The following is a 21,883-nucleotide window of genomic DNA, read 5'->3' as shown; positions in this document are numbered from 1 at the left end:
AGGAAATCAAATCATAATAGAAGAAGTAAAACTGTCACTGTTCGCAGATGACATGATACTATACATAGAGAATCCTAAAGATGCTACGAGAAAACTGCTAGAGCTAATGAATTAATTTGGTAAAATTGCAGGATACAAAACTAATGCACAGAAATCTTTTGCATTCCTATACACTAATGATGAAAAACCTGAAAGAGAAATTAAGGAAACACTCCCATTTACCACTGCAACAAAAAGAATAAAATATCTAGGGATAAACCTACCTAGGGAGACAAAAGACCTGTATGCAGAAAACTATAAGACACTGATGAAAGAAATTAAAGATGATACAAACAGATGGAGAGATATACCCCTGTTCCTGGATTGGAAGAATCAATATTGTGAAAATGACTATACTAGTGAAAGCAATCTACATATTCAATGCAATCCCTATCAAATTACCAATGGCATTTTTGACAGAACTAGAACAAAAAATCTTAAAATTTGTAGGGAGACACAAAAGACTCCGAATAGCCAAAGCAGTCTTGAGGGAAAAAAAGGAGCTGGAGGAATCAGACTCCCTGACTTCAGACTATACTACAAAAGCTACAGTAATCAAGACTGTATGGTACTGGCACAAAAACAGAAATATAGATCAGTGGAACAGGTTAGAAAGCCCAGAGATAAACCCATGCACCTATGGTCAACTAATTCATGACAAAGGAGGGAAGGATATACAATGGAGAAAAGACAGTCTCTTCAGTAAGTGATGTTGGGAAAACTGGACAGCTATATGTGAAAGAACGGAATTAGAACTCTCTGTAACACCATACACAGAAATAAACTCAAAAGGGATTAGAGACCTAAATATAAGACCAGACACTATGAAACTCTTTGAGGAAAACATAGGAAGAACACTTTTTGACATAAATCACAGCAAGATCATTTTTGATACACCTCCTAGAGTAATGGAAATAAAAATAAACAAATGGGACCTAATGAAACTTATAAGCTTTTGCAAATCAAAGGAAACTACAAACAAGATGAAAAGACAACCCTCAGAATGGGAGACAGTATTTGCAAATAAATCAACAAAGGATTAATCTCCAAAATATATAAACAGCTCATGCAGCTCAATATTAAAAAACAAACAACCCAATCCAAAAATGGGCAGAAGACCTAAATAGACATGTCTCCAAAGAAGACATACAGATGGCCAAGAAGCACGTGAAAAGCTGCTCAACATCACTAATTATTAGAGAAATACAATGAAAACTACAGTGAAGTATCACTTCACACCAGTTATAATGGGCATCATCAGAAAATCTGCAAACAACAAATGCTGGAGAGGGTGTGGAGAAAGGAAACCCTCTTGCACTGTTGGTGGAAATGTAAATTGATACAGCCACTATGGAGAACACTATGGAGGTTCCTTAAAAACTACAAATAGAACTACCATATGACCCAGCAATCCCACTACTGGGCATATACCCTGAGAAAACCATAATTCAAAAAGAGTCATGTATCAAAATGTTCATTGCAGCTCTATTTACAATAGCCAGGAGATGGAAACAACCTAAGTGTCCATCATTGGATGAATGGATAAAGAATATGTGGTATATATATACAATGGAATATTACTCAGCTATAAAAAGAAACAAAATTCAGTCATTTGTAGAGTCTAGAGACTCTACAAATGGATCTAGATGGATGGATCTAGAGACTGTCATACAGAATGAAATAAGTCAGAAAGAGAAAAACAAATATCGTATATTAATGCATATATGTGGAACCTAGTAAAACGGTACAGATGAACCAGTTTGCAGGGCAGTAATAGAGACACAGATGTAGAGAACAAACATATGGACACCAAGGGGGAAAAGTGGTGGGACAGGGGGTGGTGGTGTGATGAATTGGGAGATTGGGATTGACATGTATACACTAATATGTATAAAATGGGTAACTAATAAGAACCTGCTGTATAAACAAATAAATAAAATTAAATTAAAAAATTAAAAAAGAAAGATTACAGAGCTCATAAGTGGCAGACATACTGGAGACTCTAAACCCCATGTCTTCCCATGTTGCCACACCGTTGCATCGAGAGAGACTTCATCTGTGACTACTGCTATATACCAGATCTTAAGACATGAATGAGACAGAGGGATCTGAGGCTCAAGTGTTTCTGCATATGAAAGAAATGATGTTGAGCTTTCTAACCAAAACACTGTGTGGATATTGGGTGGCCAACAAGTGTTTGTGGAATAAACATACACAGGTCCACAATACATTTGTATCCTAATTGAGCTCCAGCAAATTCCTGGCTCTTCCCTCTCTCTGGTTGGATTTCCATTCCTTGGTCTGCTGGTTCTGGTTGCACTCAGGTGGAGTTCTGAAGAGTTAGGCTGGGTGAGGGATGTGAAGTTGTTTTGTTCATAATCTCACATTCTCTTCTTTTGTTAAGCAGTCTCCTTAAATGGATGTTTAGGTGCTACTGCTGTCATTTGACCCAAGTCATTTAACCTCTCTGAAATCCAGTTTCCTTAGCTCTAAAATGTGTAGAGTAGATGATTTCCAGGGACCTTTTAAACACTTGATCTCAAAGGATTTTGAGGAGACTATGACAATCTACAGAACATCTTATGTCACATAACTTAAATTTGTGGTTTTATAAAGCAAAGCAATTTTATGTGAGAATAATCATTATTGGTCTCACTTCCTGAATTATGGATGACCACAGCCCCTCATTTTTGACTGTCTGAATTCTAACTGAGCTCGATTTTGAGTATTCACTATGTGTCAGTTACATATACTTTTTACTACATGTAGTAATTTATGTAGTGCTCACCACAATTCTATGGTATTTGTACTTTTGCCTGTTTTACTGATGAGGAAGCAAGAGCGAAGAGATGTTAAGTAAGTTCACCCAAGGCCACAGACGTAGTGAACTGTGGAGCTAAGTTTAGAAACAAGAAAGTTTGGTTCCAGAGCCCGTGCTCTTAAATCACTATCCTTTCTGCCTCAAAAAGTTTCACTCTGAATATCAGATGCTTGTCTAGAGTTTCAAAGTTAAAACTATGGGGAAACTCTAGTATTCTTATTTCAAGTAAGAAAGCACACTGAATGAACCAACATTCATTTCTTATTTTACAAATGTAAAATTGTACAGACAGACGTTACTAAATAACCAAAAGATCACTGAAGAAATCAAAGAGGAAATCAAAAAATACCTAGAGACAAATGACAATGAAAACACGACGATCCAAAACCTATGGGATGAAGCAAAAGCAGTTCTAAGAGGGAATTTTATAGCAATACAATTCTACCTCAAGAAACAACAAACATCTCAAATAAACAATCTAACCTTACATCTAAAGGAACTAGAGAAAGAAGAACAAACAAAACCCAAAGTCAGTAGAAGGAAAGAAATCATAAAGATCAGAGCAGAAATAAATGAAATAGAAACAAGGAAAACAATAGGAAAGATCAATAAAACTAAAACCTGGTTCTTTGAGAAGGTAAATAAAATTGATAAAACATTAGCCAGACTCATCGAGAAAAAGAGGGAGAGGACTCAAGTCAATAAAATTAGAAATGAAAAAGGAGAACTTACAACAGATACCTCAGAAATACAAAGCATCCTAAGAGACTACTACAAGTAATGCTATGCCAATAAAATGGACAACCTGGAAGAAATGGACAAATTCTTAGAAAGGTATAAACTTCCAAGCCTGAACCAGGAAGAAATAGAAAATATGAACAGACCCATCACAAGTAATGAAATTGAAACTGTGAATAAAAATTTTCCAACAAACAAAAGTCCAGGACCAGATGGCTTCACAGGTAAATTCTATCAAACATTTAGAGAAGAGATAACACCCATCCTTCTCAAACTCTTTTAAAAAATTGCAGAGGAAGGAACACTCCCAAACTCATTCTATGAGGCCACCATCACCCTGATACCAAAACCAGACAAAGATATTACAAAAAAAGAAAGTTACAGACCAATAACACTGATGAATATAGATGCAAAAATGCTCAAGAAAATACTAGCAAACAGAATCCAACAACACATTAAAAGGATTGTACACTATGATCAGGTGGGATTTATCCCAGAGATGCCAGGATTCTTCAGTATATGCAAGTCAATCAATGTGATACACCATATTAAAAAACTGAAGAAGAAAAACCATATGATCATCTCAATGGATGCAGAAAAAGCTTTTGACAAAATTCAACAACCATTTATGATAAAAACTCTCCAGAAAGTGGGCATAGAGGGAACCTACCTCAACATAATAAAGGCCATATACAACAAACCCTCAGCCAACATCATTCTCAATGGTGAAAAACTGAAAGCATTTCCTCTAAGATCAGGAACAAGACAAGGGTGTCCACTCTCACCGCTATTATTCAACATAGTTTGGGAAGTCCTAGCCACGTCAGTCAGAGAAGAAAAAGAAATAAAAAGAATACAAATTGGAAAACAAGAAGTAAAACTGTCACTGTTTGCAGATGATATGATAGTATACATAGAGAATCCTAAAGATGCCACCAGAGAACTACTAGAGCTAATCAATGAATTTGGTAAAGTTGCAGGATAGAAGTTTCTGTGATGCACAGAAATCTCTTGCATTCCTATACAGTAATGATGAAAAATATGAAAGAGAAATTAAGGAAACACTCCCATTTACCATTGCAATAAAAAGAATAAAATATCTAGGAATAAACCTACCAATTACCAATGGCATTTCTTTTTTTTTTTTTTTTTTTTTTTTTGCAGTACACGCGCCTCTCACTGCTGTGGTCTCTACCGTTGTGGAGCACAGGCTCCGGACGCGCAGGCTCAGCGGCCATGGCTCACAGGCCCAGCCGCTCCACGGCATGTGGGATCTTCCCGGACCGGGGCACAAACCCGTGTCCCCTGCATCGGCAGGCAGACTCTCAACCACTGTGCCACCAGGGAAGCCCATCAATGGCATTTCTTACAGAACTAGAACAAAAAATCTTAAAATTTGTATAGAGACACAGAAGACCCCGAATAGCCAATGCGGTCTTGAGGAAAAAAAACGGAACTGGAGGAATCAGATTCCCTGACTTCAGACAATACTACAAAGTGACAGTAATCAAGACAATATGGTAGTGGCACAAAAACAGAAATATAGATCAATGGAATGGGATAGAAAACCCAGAGATAAACCCACACACCTATGGTCAACTAGTATATGACAAAGGAGGCAAGGATATACAGTGGAGAAAAGACAGTCTCTTCAATAAGTGGTGCTGGGAGAACTGGACAGCTACATGTAAAAGAACGAAATTAGAACATTCCCTAACACCACACACAAAAATAAACTCGAAATGGATTAAAGACCTAAATGTAAGACTGGACAGTATAAAACTTAGAGGAAAACCTAGGTAGAACAATTTTTGACATAAATCACAGCAAGAATTTTTTTGATCCACCTCCTAGAGTAATGGAAATAAAAACAAAAATAAACAAATGGGACCTAATGAAACTTAAAAGCTTTTGCACACCAAAAGAAACCATAAACAAGAAGAAAAGACAACCCTCAGAATGGGAGAAAATATTTGCAAATGAATCAATGGACAAAGGATTAATCTCCAAAATGTATAAACAGCTCATGCAGCTCAATATTAAAAATACAAACAACCCAATCCAAAAATGGGCAGAAGACCTAAATAGACATGTCTCCAAAGAAGACATACAGATGACCAAGAAGCACATGAAAAGCTGCTCAACATCACTAATTATTAGAGAAATGCAAATCAAAACTACAATGAGGTATCACCTCACACCAGTTAGAATGGGTATCATCAGAAAACCTACAAACAAATGCTGGAGAGGGTGTGGGGAAAAGGGAACCCTCTTGCACAGTTTGTGGGAATGTAAATTGATACAGCTACTATGGAGAGCAGTATGCAGGTTCATTAAAAGACTAAAAATAGAATTACCATATGACCCAGCAATCCCACTACTGGTCATATACCCTGAGAAAACCATAATTCAAAAAGACACATGCACCCCAATGTTCACTGCAGTACTATTTACAATAGCCAGGACATGGAAGCAACCTAAATGCCCATCGACAGACAAATGGATAAAGGAGTTGTGGTACATATATACAATGGAATATTACTCAGCCATAAAAAGGAACGAAACTGGGTCATTTGTAGAGTCATGGATGGATCTAGACACTGTCATACAGAGTGAAGTAAGTCAGAAAGAGAAAAACAAAAATCGTATATTAACGCATATATGTGGAACCTAGAAAAATGGTACAGATGAACCAGTTTGCACGGCAGAAATTGAGACACAGATGTAGAGAACAATTGTATGGACACCAAGGGGGGAAAGCTGGGTGGGGGTGGTGGTGGTGTGATGAATTGGAAGATTGGGATTGACATATATATATATATACTAATATGTATGAAATGGTTAACTAATAAGAACCTGCTGTATAAAAAATATATATATAATAAAATTCAAAACAAAAATACATGCACCATGTCTATATTAGCTTGCATTTGGATAGGTATGTATGTTTTTAAACTATTTCACAGGTGTCATATTAAAATTCATATATATGTGTATACATACATGTTTGTAAAAAATCAAAATGTTAAATAGTTCAGTCAAAATTATTTAGACTTTTTGAGGATGGTGGTTTAAAATGTTTAATTTTGTAACCCAAGGGGGCAGTGGAATTTATCAGACTAGGATAAAGAAAAATATTAAACGAATCCATTGGTTACTTTATAAAGCCAAACCAAACAACTAATATAAAAGTAAAATTTTTTAAATTTTATAAAATATTTCATTTTGAGTGTATCATACAGAGTAAAAGTGTATAACTGTATAAAATAACAAAAATAAAAGGAACAAACCTTGCTTATCAGCCAGCTTAAAAAACAAAACGTTACTAATATTTTTGGACGCTACTGTGTACCCCTCCATGATAGCAACACCACTCTCTCCCTTCCCAGATGCAATCACTATACTAAGTTTTGTGATAATCTCCCTGTACCTTTTCTTCATATTTTAATCGCATGTATGTGTCCCTGAACAATATATTGTTTAGCTATGCCTATTTTTGAACTTCATATGAATGGAACTGTACTTCTGTATTCTGCAATTTGCTTTTTGAGCTCAAATTTTCTTCTGAAATTCATTTATGTTGGTGCCTATAGCTGTAATTCATTTTTACTACAGCACAGTATTTCATTATGTGATTATACTACAATTTATCCATTCTAATTTCAATGGACAATTGAGTTGTTTCTAGTGTTTGTTGCTGTTATGAGCAATGCTACTATAAACATTTTTCATCATGTTTCTTGGTGCACATGTGCAAAGATTTGGATTAGAATTGCTGGGGCAAGGGGTTTATGCACATGGAAGTTGAATGGTAGGTAAATTATTCCCCAAGATCATTGTCCCAATTTGTGTTCTTACCTGCTCCAATAAATTCTACTGTTCTATGTTCCTCTCGTCACTTGGTTTTGTCAGACTTTAATTTTTTTCTAGTCTGGCAGCTGTGAAATGGTATATTATTATTTAAATGTTCACTGATTGTAATGAGATAGAGAATCTTCTGATAATTATTGGCTATTCGTGTCACCCAATAAATAAATAAATAAACGATTGTTTATATTCTTCTATTGACACACGAGGTTTTTATATATTGTGGACACTAGTCCTTTTTATATTTTTTGTTATGTGTATCACAAATACATTTTCTCAGTTTGTGGTTTGTCTTTTACACCCTTCACAGGGTCTTTTTTTTTTAATTGAAGTATAATTGATTTACAATGTTGTGTCAGTATCTGCTGCACAGCAAAGTAATTCAGTTATACATATATACACATTATTTTTCGTATTCTTTTCCATTGTGGGTTATCACAGGATATTGAATATAGTTCCCTGTGCTGTACAGTAGAACCCTGTTGTTTATCTATTCTACATATAATAGTTTGCATCTGCTAATCCCAAACTCCCAATACATTCCTTCCCCAATCCCCTCCCCCTTTGGCAACCACAGGTCTTTACAAGGGTCTTTTAATGCATGGTTCTGAATTGTGATGAAGCTGAATTTCTTAATACTTGGCATAGTTTACATAATTTTTGTTTTAAAATCCCTAAGGATATAGAGGTTTTTCTCTTTTATTTTCTTCTAGAATTTCTAATGTTTTGCCTTTTGTACTTACAGCTTGATACGTTAGAAACTGATTTTTTGTGTAAGGTATGAGGTAAGGATCAGTTTACAGTTTTGTCCTTATAGATGAGCAATTATTTTAGAACCATTTATTGAATAATCTGTCCTTTCCCACTAATCCTGAATTTAGTTGTGCCTTATGTCAAGTTTTCTATGTGCAGAGACCATTTTCTTATTTTTCCATTCTATTCCATTGCTCTATCTCTGCACCAGTTACAGTTTTAATTATTATGAATTTGTCTGGCAGGAAAATTCTCTCTACTTGATTCTTTAGGACTGTCTTGGCTCTTTGCTCTTCCATCTAAATTTTTAAATCTTTTTAAAAAATCTGTAATTCCAGTAAATATGAATAACTTGAGTAAGCACTTATATCTTTACAATATTAACTCTTCAATAGATGAACATAACATGTATCTCTCTTTATTTAGAACTTTTTAAATGTCTTTTGATTCAGTTTTATTATTTTCCCTGTAGAAAGCTTGTTTATTGTTTGATATATGTATTCCTAAATACCATCTATTTTCAGTTGCTGTGTAAACAGTAACTTTAAAAAAACCTGAATTTGGGCTTCCCTGGTGGCGCAGTGGTTGAGAGTCTGCCTGCCGATGCAGGGGACATGGGTTCGTGCCCCAGTCCGCGAGGATCCCACATGCCGTGGAGCGGCTGGGCCCGTGAGCCATGGCCGCTGAGCCTGCGCGTCTGGGGCCTGCGCGTCTGGAGCCTGTGCTCCGCGACAGAAGAGGTCACAAAGGTGAGAGGCCCACGTACCGCAAACAAACAAACAAAAAACAAAAAAAACCCTGAATTTTCTGTTCGTTGCTGGTATATAGAAACGCAGCTGTTTTTTGTGTATTAATCTTACATATTGCCACCTTGACAGGTTTCCATAACAATTTCAGTAATTTGTATATCCCCCTTTGTGTTGTCTATGTAGATGATCATATCATCTATAGATGACATTTTTCTCCTTCCATTACTTTTCTACCATTTTCTCCTTGTCACATTATTTTAAGACCTCCAGTACAATGTTGAATACCCATGATGATAGTGAGTATGTTTATACTGTTCCTTAAGGAGAACACTTGTAGCATTTCACTATTGAATACATCTTGTGTTTTTATATACACTGACAGATTTGTTCTTTGAACTGGCCTATATCTTTTCTTTTACTAATTGTGGTTTTGGTATTAAGTTATAACTTTTAGAAGAAATATTCCACTCTGGTTTTTGTTATAGGCCCTAAAGAGTTTGTGAAAAATTCTTCTTCTTTTCCTTGAAAGAAGTAGAATTGTCCTATAAAACCATCTGAGCCTGGTGTTTGATTTGTGGGAGAAAAATGACTACAAGTCTAATTTCTTCAATGGCCATAGACTAGAGTTTCTACTTATTGAGACTGTTTTAATAATTTGACCATTTCACGTATTTCTAAAGTTTTTGGCATACAGCTGTTCATAATATCCTCTGCTTGATTTCTGCAGTGTTTGTATGTCTTCCTTTTCCTTTTCCCAAATTATTTACCTATGCCTTTTTCTTTTTCAGTTTTGTCAATTTTCTTATTCTTTTTGAAGAACTATATTTTGGCTTTCCTCATTCTGTCTATTGAATCTTTATTTTCTATTTCACTTATTTTTATCTTTATTAATTAGACCTGCCTAATTTCTTTAGAGTTATTCTGTTTTTCTAACTTCTTAAAGTTGTATATTTAGCTCATTTATTTTCAGAATTTCTTCTTCTCTACCACAAGTACCCAGGACTATGCTCAAAAGTAACAGTTCTCACACATGAAAAGATGCTCAACATCGCTAATTATAATATTAGAGAAATGCAAATCAGAACTACAATGAGGTATCACCTCACACCAGTCAGAATGGCCATTATCAAAAAGTCTACAAACAATAAATGCTGGAGAGGGTGTGGAGAAAAGGGAACCCTCTTACACTGTTGGTGGGAATGTAAACTGGTACAACCACTATGGAAAACAGTATGGAGGTTCCCTAAAAAGCTAAAAATAGAACTAGCATATGATCCAGCAATCCCACTCCAGGCGTTTATCTGGAAAAAAATTTAAAAAGATACAGAGTGTTCATTGCTACATTATTTGCAATAGCTAAGACATGGAAGCAACCTAAATATCCATCAACAGATGAATGGATAAAGAAGATATGGTACATATATACAATAGAATATTACTCAGCCATAAAAAAGAATGGAATAGACTGGAGCCTAGAGGCTCTTTGGTGGGGCTAATGGCAGACTCCAGGAAGGCTCACGCCAAGGGGTACTTCCCAGAACTTCTGCTGCCAGTGTCCTTGTCCCCGCAGTGAACCACAGCCACCCCCTGCCTCTGCAGGAGACCCTCCAACACCAGCAGAATATTGAATCCCTGACAGGAGGGCTGACTGGTTCTAAGGGGGTTGATCCACCGGAATTTGCTGCACTGACAAAAGAATTAAATGCCAGCAGGGAACAACTTCTAAAAAAGGAAGAAGAAATTTCTGAACTTAAAGCTGAAAGAAACAATACAAGACTGTTATTGAAGCATTTGGAGTACCTTGTGTCACGATATGAAAGGTCACTAAGAATGACGGTGGTGAAGTGACAAGCCCTGTCCCCCTCTGGAATGTCCAGCGAAGTCGAGGTTCTCAGGTCACTGAAATCTTTATTTGAGCACCTCAAGGCTTTGGATGGAAGGTAAGGGAGTGACTGAGGGTTTCTTTAGAGTCTCTGCACTGGAAGAAGAACTAGCTGCTGCTAATCAGGAGATTGCTGCTTTGCATGAACAAAATGTTCGTACAAAGAAAAATGGCATCAAGTGAGGGATCCACAGAGTCAGACCATCTTGAAGGGATGGAACTTGGCCAGAAAGTCCATGAAAAGCGTTTGTCCAATGGCTCTATAGACTCAACTGATGAAACAAGTCTTGTAGTTGAACTATAAGAATTGCTTGAAAAACAAAAGTATGAAATGGCCCAAATGAAAGAATGTTTAGCAGCCCTTTCTTCTCAAGTGGGAGAGGTGGAACAGGAAGTAGAGACAGCAAGAAAGGGTCTCATTAAAACAGAAGAAATGGAACACTAAGTATCAAAGGGACATTAGGGAGGCCATGGCACAGAAGGAAGACATGGAAGAAAGAATCATGACCCTTGAGAAGCGTTACCTCAGTGCTCAGAGAGAATCTACCTCCATACATGACATGAATGACAAACTAGAAAATGAGTTAGCAAATAAAGAGGCCATCCTATGGCAGATGGAAGAGAAGAACAGACAGTTACAAGAGCGTCTTGAGCTGGCTGAGCAAAAGTTACAGCAAACTATGGGAAAAGCTGAGAGCTTACCTGAAGTAGAGGCTGAACTGGCTCAGAGAACTGCAGCCCTAACAAAGGCTGAAGAAAGACATGGAAACATTGAAGAATTTATGAGGCATCTAGAAGGTCAAATTGAAGAGAAAAATCAAGAACTTCAAAGAGCTAGGCAAAGAGAGAAAATGAATGAGGAGTACAACAAAAGATTATCCGATACTGTGGATAGACTTCTGACTGGATCCAACAAACGCTTACAGCTACACTTAAAGGAACGAATGGCTGCTCTAGAAGAGAGGAATGTTTTAATTCAAGAATCAGAAACTTTCAGAAAGAATCTGGAAGAATCTTTACATGATAAGGAAAGATTAGCAGAAGAAATTGAAAAGCTGAGATCTGAACTTGACCAGATGAAAATGAGAACTGACTCTTTAATTGAACCCACAATATCAAGAACTCATCTAGACACCTCAGCTGAGCTGCGGTATTCTGTTGGATCCCTAGTGGACAGCCAGTCTGATTACAGAACAACCAAAGTAATAAGAAGACCAAGGAGAGGTCACATGGGTGTGCGGAGAGATGAGCCAAAGGTGAAATCTCTTGGGGATCACGAATGGAATAGAACACAACAAATTGCAGTGCTAAGCAGTCTCCCTTTTGAAAGTGACATAGAAATGTCTGACATTGATGATGATGAAAGAGAAACGATTTTTAGCTCAATGGATCTTCACTCTCCAAGTGGTCATTCTGATGCCCAGACCCTAGCCATGATGCTTCAGGAACAGCTGGATGCTATCAACAAAGAAATCAGACTAATTCAGGAAGAAAAACAATGTAGAGTTACATGCTGAAGAAATTGAGAATAGAGTGGCTAGTGTGAGTCTGGAAGGCCTGAATTTAGCGAGGGTCCTTTCAGGTACCTCCATCACTGCCTCGATTACAGCTTCTTCACTGGCCAGTTCATCTCCCCCCCAGTGGACACTCAACACCAAAGCTCACCCCTCAAAGTCCTGCCAGGGATATGGATCGGATGGGAGTCACGACACTGCCAAGTGATCTAAGGAAACATCGGAGAAAGACTGCAGTGGTAGAAGAAGATGGTCGGGAGGATAAATCAACAATTAAATGTGAAACTTCTCCTACCCCTCCCCCTAGAGCCAACAGGATGACTCACACCCTCCCTTCTTCCTACCGCAATGATGCCCTAAGTAGTTTAACTGCCTCCCTCAAGCCTGAAAGCCTTGGGCTTGGCAGTGCCAACAGCCACCAAGACTCTCTTCACAAAGCCCCCAAGAAGAAAGGAATCAAGTCTTCAATAGGACGTTTGTTTTGTAAAAAAGAAAAACCTCGACTTGGGCAGCTCCGAGGCTTTATGGAGACTGAAGCTGCAGCTCAGGAGTCCCTGGGGATAGGCAAACTTGGAATTCAAACTGAGGATAGAAGACTGAGGAAAAAGCATGAACCTCTAGAAGAAGCTTGGAGAAAGGGATTACCTTTTGCCCAGTGGAATGGGCCCACTGTAGTCGCGTGGTTAGAGCTCTGGTTGGGAATGCCTGCTTGGTAAGTGGCAGCCTGCGGAGCCAATATGAAGAGCGGTGCCACTATGTCTGCTTTATCAGACACTGAGATCCAGAGAGAAACTGCAATCAGCAATCCTCTGCATCGCTTAAAGCTCCAATTAGCAATCCCGGAGATGGTTTCCCTAACCAGTCCTTCAGCTCCTCTGACATCCAAAACTGTGAGTCCATTTGTGCACCTTCCCTCTCCCAGTGCTGGGTGAACAGCAGCATCTCCAAGTCCACAGAGCAAATCTGTGGCAGCATGAATTATTCTGAGGAGATTTAGCTTGCTCTTCATTAACCTTGCTGCTACTCTTAATAGGTTTTCAACTGAGCAGCTGTGATTCCTACCAGACTTGAAGCCTGCAACCAAGATAGACTTTTGAGCTAGCCTCTAAAATTTAGATTTTTCTCCCAAGCAACAAGACCAAGAGTTTACTCTTTTTCAGAATTTTTCTTTTTAATTTAGTCTAACATCTCAGGAGATGAGCTATAGGCATTAGTACTTTTTGTACTTGTAATGCTAAACTCACTACTTCTTAAGCAGTTTTCATAATTATGAAAGTTCCTCAGTATTTAATGCTTTATAAATACCAAGTGGACTACCTTCCTTCAATAAAAAAAGAATGAAGTAATTCCATTTGCAGCAACATGGATGAGACTAGAGATTATCATACTAAGTAAATCAGACAGAGAAAGGTAAGTATCATATGATATCACTATATGTGGAATCTAAAAAATGATACAAGTGAACTTATTTACAAAACAGAAACAGACTCACAGAACTTGAAAGCAAACTTACGGTTACCAAAGGGGATAGGGAGGGGAGGAGGGATAAATTATGAGCTTGGGATTAACATACACACACTACTATATATAAAATAGAGAACAAACAAGGACCTACTGTATAGCACAGGGAACTCTACTCAATGTTCTGTAATAACCTATATGGGAAAAGAATCTGAAAAAGAATGAATATATGTATATGAATAACTGAATCACTATGCTATGTTCCTGAAACTAACACAAACTTGGAAATCAACTATACTCCAATAAAATTTAAAAAAGCCTGTTCTCTATTTTGTCTTGCAATACTGGAAATGACATTCCAGTATTGGATGACATCTTCAAACCACATTTTTCCTTTCCTTAGGGTTGCCTGTTAGTTTCTTCCAATAGCTGCTAAAGGGAGACTAGGAGACTGGAGGAAGGAGAAGGAACCTGTCCCTTCTGTGTTTGCTTCCTGTTAATGGCACCCCAGAAATGTTTCTTTACTTTGGCAGTGACATTTTTTGTTCCAGTTTTTTCTATAATCCCATAACCAGCATCACTGTCTCTCCTTAGAGACACCAGCACCAGGTGGCCAGTGCTTCCTTCCTCAGTGGTTTGATTCGAAGATCTGCAGGGACGGGGGGCTTCCTCTGAACCCCTGAACATCAGCACCTGCTGAACAGCACCCTCTCATCAGAGATCTGGGTCCCAGCTCTGAGGAGTCTCTTTTCCAAGCTGTTAAATTCCGAAAATAGTAACCTCTTCCTATTTTCCCACAGCTCTAGAAGTAACAGATACTGCCTGCAGTTACTATCCCTGTTGCCTCAGTTGTCCTAAAACCTCTTTACACAGTTCCTATATTAGTTTTTTGTTTCCCTGAATGAACCTTGATATAGTCATAGACTATATGGATTAACTAATTCTTCATGAGTCAGTTTTAGTATGTTCTATCATTTTAGATTTTGAACCATTACATCTGCTTCAAAATAACTTCTGCTTGTTTTCTGCAGCCTATATATAGCACCCTTTTCACTTTCAGACTTCTAAAAGTAAGCTATAAAGTATTCTTTTAACATGAAGATGCTCTAGTTGCATCTTGGAAATTTTTTTTTTTTTTTTTTTTTAATTTATTTTTATTTTTGGCTGTGTTGGGTCTTCCTTTCTGTGCGTGGGCTTTCTCTAGTTGCAGCTAGCGGGGGCCACTCTTCATCGCGGTGTGCGGGCCTCTCACTGTCGTGGCCTCTCGTAGCGGAGCACAGGCTCCAGACGCGCAGGCTCAGTAGTTGTGGCACATGGGCCTAGTTGCTCCGCGGCATGTGGGATCTTCCCAGACCAGGGCTCGAACCCGTGTCCCCTGCATTGGCAGGCAGATTCTCAACCACTGTGCCACCAGGGAAGCCCTGGAAATTTTTATATATAGTTTTTCATTCACATTTGGTTCTAAGTATTTTAAATTTTTGTGTGGTTTCTTTTACCCACGGGTAATTAAAGCATGTGTTTAAATTTCAAATGCATGAAATTTTAAAATTCCCCTTTTGGTAATAATATCTACCTTAATTTCCTTGAGTTCAGAGATTAGGATATGTATGATATAGATTTTTGAAATTAAGGAGTTGCTTTATGTCCAGTTCATAATGCATTTCAAAAAACATGTTCCATGTGTACTTGAAAATGTATTTAATAGTGAGCTCAGAATTCTATATATATACACATTAGATCAAGCTTTTTAATTGCGTTCAAATCCTCATCCTTAGTGATTTTTTTTTTTTGCCTACTTTTAAAATCAATTACTGAAATTGGTGTGATATAATCTAACTGTGCTGGTGGATTTTTCTATCCTTGTAATTTTTCCTAATTTTACTCTCTATATTTAAAGCTACGTTTTAGGTATATATAACTTCAGAATTATATATATTCTTTTCTTGGTGAATTGGGAATTGTATGTACCTGTGACCCTCTTTATTTTGAACATTGTTTTTGTCTTAAGGCCTGTTTTATTTGGTATCACTTTAGCTCTATCAACTTTGCTTTGGTTAGTATTTGCCTAGTGCGTATTTTCCCATCTTTTCACTCACTACCTTTCGGTGTCCTTATTATGAATTTTTTAATGTATACTGGTAAATAATATATAGTTAATTTAAAAATAATCTAAACATCTCGGCTTTTAACTGGAATCCTAGTCAAATTATATAGATTGTGAGGACTGATATATTTGTATTCATTTGTATTTTCTTATTTTGCAGTATTTTTTCCACTTCTATGTTTCTCTTTTTCCCTTGCCTCCTTGTATGTTGGATGATTATTTTCCCTCATCAATTTTTTTCTTCCTCTAGTTTAGAAAGCATGTTTTAGTTGTTTTTAAAATTCTCTCTCTCACACACCGACACACACAATATTAGTGTATGATTTCTGTGTGAATTTGTGACATAAAACATTTAAATGATATGAACCATTTGAAATGTTAAAATATTCTGGTCAGTGTTTTATGTTCGATAAATATAAATGTTTAATGTAATAAAATAACATTTTAGGCTTGAATAAATTCATATTATAGCATGAAAGTTCCAATATTTCTCTAAAGAAAATCCAGAAAGAGAGAGAGAATAACAGTGAGTCAAAAATTGCTTTTACAAACCTGACAGCTATTTCTCATCACGTTTGCATTAGTTCTTACATGTCCTAATAAAGGATATTAAGATAATTTGCCATTTTTAAGTCTCATTTAACCTTTTTTTTTGCAATATACTCTACTGAATACGTTTTTTATACTTAATTCGTTGGATGGGTATCTCTAAAGAAGGTTTTGTTATCTGAATTATTTTCATCTTGTTTAATAGTGTAATTAGAGTGGTGCCTAAAGACTGAGTTAGGAAAACCTTCAAAGCCAAACCCCTGGCACTTAAGAGAAAAGAAGTGTCAACAGGACTCATGTATGAACTGACAACAGGGCAAACTTCAGCTGCAGCACTGTGGAAAATAAAACTATATAATTGAAGAAAATTTCTGCTCTGTCATATGTCTTACATTTTTGAACTTGTCAAGAAAAGTTATTTTAAAGATAGAAAGGCTATATATACACCCATAGTTTTTCAAAACAAAATGAATTTGACTAGTACACTTAGGGAGAGGGCTGTGACGAGGGTTATGTCTGAGGGAAAAAATTGAAAATCAGAATGTGTACCCATTTCTCCCCAGTGTAGACACACTCTCAACAAGAGATTGAACAAGCTTTCTTCACAACTTCTTAGGGATTTACTTCTTCATGCACATCCCCTTATAACCATGGATTTCCTTCACTTTTCAAGTCTAGGATAAAACTTTAACATTTCCTACCTAACGACAAACACTTAATTCAAGTGAGTGAAGCTTGGGTAACTGATAAGGTACATAACAAACCCTGACTTTCCCAATACTCTAGCCATACATGATGCTTTTTGGTGACCGTCTTATGAAAACAACGTAAAGCAACAGTATTTGTCTTGTGATCATTCTAGTACACTTAGCTGATTCTAAAAATTCAAAATGGGTTACATACCTGGACACACAGACAGACACACACACACACACCATCACAGCCCTGCTTGTAGCTTCATCATGGATATCAAAATCTGCAAATATGTTTTGTTTGGCTAATAAGAAGTAGGAGAAATAACTCCTCCATCCTTTGGACACATAGTTCATACTTGATCCAGGCAGCCAATTAATTATGAAGGAGTTTATTTTATAAGTAGGATGTATGAGGACAAGGAAGAAAATCTTACTTTATACCTACAGAAAAATAAAGCTTCAAGGACATATGCAGCAATAACCAGAAGGGGGAGGGGCACAGCTGTCTGTGGGAAAGCAGGACAGATTTATGTCAACTCACAATCTCCAGGCATAAACCCTCCTACCATGATCATATTGTAAGACACCAGTGCACGTTTTTACTACATTTTTTCTTTCGTTTTTACTACATTAAGAGATGTTTTTCCTAAAAGATGTTTTTACTACATTAAAAGATGTTTTACCTAAAAACAAACAAAAAAATAACACTGAATTTCTAAAATGCACATTTCCAGACACTTCAACTAACAACGGCTTAGTAACACCTTGTACTAAACTAATAGAAATTCTAGTCACTTTAAACTCTGATTTTTCTGATTTATTTTGCCGAGGTTTATCATAAAAAATATTTGAATAGTTAGATATTTTAACTACCTATGTATATATAGCATTAATCCTTAGTTTTGAAAAATAAAAATGGTTTTGTTTATGGCTCTGCATACTTAAACCTTTGTATCTCATGTTTTCTGTTCACTCTGAATCCCTAGATTCACATGAAAGACATCTAAAAACTATCCGTGGTATTGAATTTACATGCTCAAGGTATTTTCACTTGGATTCTTTCTTTTAAAACTTTGCCTGCATTTTGCTGGTATCAACAGGAAGCTTTAGGATAAACCCACTCAACTGGGATTGTACACACACTAAAAAAAAAAATCACTAAAGTTTAACTTTTTTCTGAGGTGTGTTGTCCATGGTTTGGGCTGTATATCTCTCCTAAATATTAAACATCTACCTACTGATTTGTGACATGCAAGGAGAAGATGGGGTGCAACGTCCTTTGAACAAAGGAGCTATATGGGGCATTATTTTAGGCAACTGCTTTACGGCCCTATAAAGGGCATAAACATACCTCCTAACATTCACTAAACAATTAGGGCCTCTTTTTTCCCTCTCATGAAAAACAATTGTGGGTTTAGCAATTGTGGCTATCCTCTGTTTGGACAGTCACACACAAAAATATTTGGCATCTTTCTCAGAGGAAAGTGCTTGCATGATGCGACAAATGGGCATGTAATGCTGGTAAAATTCCTGGGAGACTTACTCCTATCTAAGAATTATGTTGTCTGTCGGTGTACAGTGGCATAACTTCCAGTGAACCTAGCTGAGTGAGATATTATGGTGGACTGTTCTCATGGCCCTGCATTTCCACCCTAGGGATTATTACGGTGCCCCTTCCTTCCTCTTGTTCCCAACCTCCAAGTCCAGAGCTGCTCATATATTTCAAAGAAAGAAAACCTTCCAACGAGAGCGAAATCCAAATAGGGATTCCTAAAAAGTTCATCAATGTTATTTTGAACAGAGAATAAAAAGGTACTAGAAAAGCCCTTTGCTCTTTGTCTCTCAGTTTCTAGAACTTTGTGCCTTACTCTTCAAAGGAACCAAATTCCAACCAGGATTTGGCAAATGCCTTAAGCAAGCGTGTCTACTTCCCCTAGTGAACGTTCAATTCCTTGAAGTACCTAATTCACTTTTCTATCTGCCTGGAGCTGAGTCTTGGTCAGGAAGCACTTGGCAGGAGGGCTGATGGGTAAAATCAATTTGTACTTTACTCATCTACACAGTGAAAACCTCTATTTGTGGCATCATCTTGAATCCAAAGAGCAAGGCAGAAGGACTTGTCTACCCTAAGAGGGTGAAAAAAGACCAATTCTCATAGAGAGTCATGGAGAAATACAGAGGGGTATTTATTAATTTCCAGGTGACTGGCTTAAGTCCTTTGTTGGTTTTAAAACAGCCAAATGCTTCTGAGATTCCATATTTCAAATGAGTGTCAGAACCCTGCCAGCAGGTTTCAAAGACTGCTGATTTATTTAACTTTTTAGTCTTGGAGAAAAAAAGAATAAAATCCAGCAGGAGCCTTTTGCTGCAAGTTGTATTGTAAAGCACTAACTTGACAACAAAGAAGAATAGTTCTCTAACCTGCCTCACCTTAGTATTGGAAGTATGGAGGAATTTACTCATACAATCATCTTGAAATAATCAATAGATGTAAAAGATGCATCCTGGGCTTCCCTGGTGGCACAGTGGTTGAGAGTCCGCCTGCCGATGCAGGGGACACGGGTTCGTGCCCCGGTCTGGGAAGATCTCACATGCCGCGGAGCGGCTGGGCCTGTGAGCCATGGCCGCTGAGCCTGCGCGTCCGGAGCCTGTGCTCCGCAACGGGAGAGGCCACAACAGTGAGATGCCCGCGTACCGCAAAAAAAAAAAAGAAAGAAAGAAAGAAAGAAAAGATAGATCCTAACAAAGGGAAAGAGCCCAGCTGTTATTCAAATTCTGATAATCATGCAGCTTCCAAAGGCAGGAGGTAAATATCCTCCCTGCTCACTTTGGACAAATACACAATTTTGCCAATAGATTTCACCTAATTGTATCATTTCATTTCAATGGGAACCAGGGGTTATTAGAACTAATATTTCTTCACCCACACAGTATCTAAAAGACGGCAAATAACTAGAAAAGAGCTAAATAGAGAGATGGCAAGGAAAAAAAGTCTGTGGGGAAATATCAGCCTTTGCTGGTGTCTGCTATCACTAAAATAGACCTATAATTATGACACTCAAACAATGGAGCACAACCTTCAATGGCACACTTGTCAGAGAGGAAAATGCATTAAGTGGATGGTGGGAGAGGGCTACCAACATTTTACCTAATTTTAATTTGTTCTGAAATGTTGGCCCACTCCCTGAACTTGTGTCTTACTTCTAAATTGCAGATGATTGGGTTTGCCCAGTAGAGCTGTCAAATCCAAACTTTAACCTGGTTGCACCACTCAGTGGTCTGCCACTGAGTCTTCCTTGAGACTTGGAATAAAGTTCACAGTAAGGTGTCAAGCTTCCCACACTCCCAGAATTCGGCACGTAGTCACTCACCCTCACACCCGCTTCCACTAGAGCAGTGGGTGAAGCCATATCCAAGGAGAGCCTCCTGGTCTAGTGCCTGAACCACCGGGCAGGACAGATGCTTCCCCTTAGGATCATCTGCTCCCTGTTGGGGACACCCAGTGTTTTGCCTTAACCGTCCATAACCTCCAGACTAGTTATCTAGTTTCTAGATTTTGCTGTTTTGGGTCCAGTCCTGAATTCACCTTTCCCACAAAACATCCTCTACCTACATGATGCCTTCAAAAGCATTTCCGGAACATATTTGTCACCCCCAGGGCACTTTTTACTTACTTCCTCACATCAGAGACCTACACACGTCTTAGCTTTAAACCTACTGAAGACAGGTCTTTGGTTTCTTAAAGTTCCTATATCCTTACCACCTAGATTTCTTAAACATAAAACAACAAAATCAATGTGGGAAAATATCCATGGATTTCACTTTAGAGAATATTTTTCAAGGTAATTTAGATATCCTTTAAAATGCACTGTGAACACTCACTTTAATGAGGTCCTCTGTTCAGTACTTTTATAAAAAGGATAATTATCCTCTAATAGTTTCCTTGGTAAATTCAGATTTTTTAATACAAAATTTCAAGGCAAACTCATGGAGGATTTGGAACCCTCTGGAAGGCATCCGAATGCTATAATAATAATTCATGCTACAGCAAAAAGTTTGCCAAAGAAGTAATGCCTTTCCACGTGTTAGTCTTCTGTTTTGAAATAGAAATCACAATGTTTTACAACTTCTAAGTATATCTAAGCCATGCAGTTTGTTCTATATTTCATTTTTTTTTTTTTTTTTTTTTTTTTTTGCGGTAAGCGGGACTCTCACTGTTGTGGCCTCTCCCGTTGCGGAGCACAGGCTCTGGACGCGCAGGCCCAGCGACCATGGCTCACGGGCCCAGCCGCTCCGCGGCACGTGGGATCCTCCCAGACCGGGGCACGAACCCGTGTCCCCTGCATCGGCAGGCAGACTCTCAACCACTGCGCCACCAGGGAAGCCCTGTTCTATATTTCAATTTTAAAGACGATACTGATTCAAGAGTTCTAGATCTTTTTCTCCAAATCTGTGTTCAAATTCTCTGGTTTAAAATGACCTAAACATTCCTCTAAAGTCCAGAGCAGCGTTTCTCAACTTTGGCACTACTAACATTTGGACCAGATAATTGTTTTACTGGGGTCTCTCCTGTGCATTGTAGGATGTTTAGCAGCACTTGTGGCCTCTGCACACTAGAAGCCAATAGCACTCTTCCCTAACCTCCATGGGGACAACAGAAAATGCCTCCACACATTGACTAATGTCCCTGGGGAGAAAATTCCATTTCCCT

At 37.8% G+C, this 21,883-nt stretch overlaps 1 protein-coding gene across 1 annotated transcript in view; it reads left to right on the top strand.

Moving 5' to 3' along the window:
• The window catches only part of LOC132430510 (liprin-alpha-2-like), a 122,075-nt gene extending 108,780 nt beyond the window's left edge, over nucleotides 1-13,295 (top strand). Inside the window, 5 exon segments of the mRNA XM_069540999.1 lie at nucleotides 10,538-10,907; nucleotides 10,976-11,285; nucleotides 11,287-12,347; nucleotides 12,349-12,481; nucleotides 12,483-13,295. Of these exon segments, the coding sequence (XP_069397100.1) occupies nucleotides 10,538-10,907; nucleotides 10,976-11,285; nucleotides 11,287-12,347; nucleotides 12,349-12,481; nucleotides 12,483-13,295 (2,687 nt within the window).
• Nucleotides 13,296-21,883: the final 8,588 nt, after the last annotated feature.

This window comes from Delphinus delphis, chromosome 9 (genome assembly GCF_949987515.2).
Source record: "Delphinus delphis chromosome 9, mDelDel1.2, whole genome shotgun sequence".
In the NCBI taxonomy this organism is placed as follows: Eukaryota; Metazoa; Chordata; class Mammalia; order Artiodactyla; family Delphinidae; genus Delphinus; species Delphinus delphis.
The sequence above is the reverse complement of the archived record's forward strand: the minus strand, read 5'-3'. Positions and strand labels throughout refer to the sequence as shown.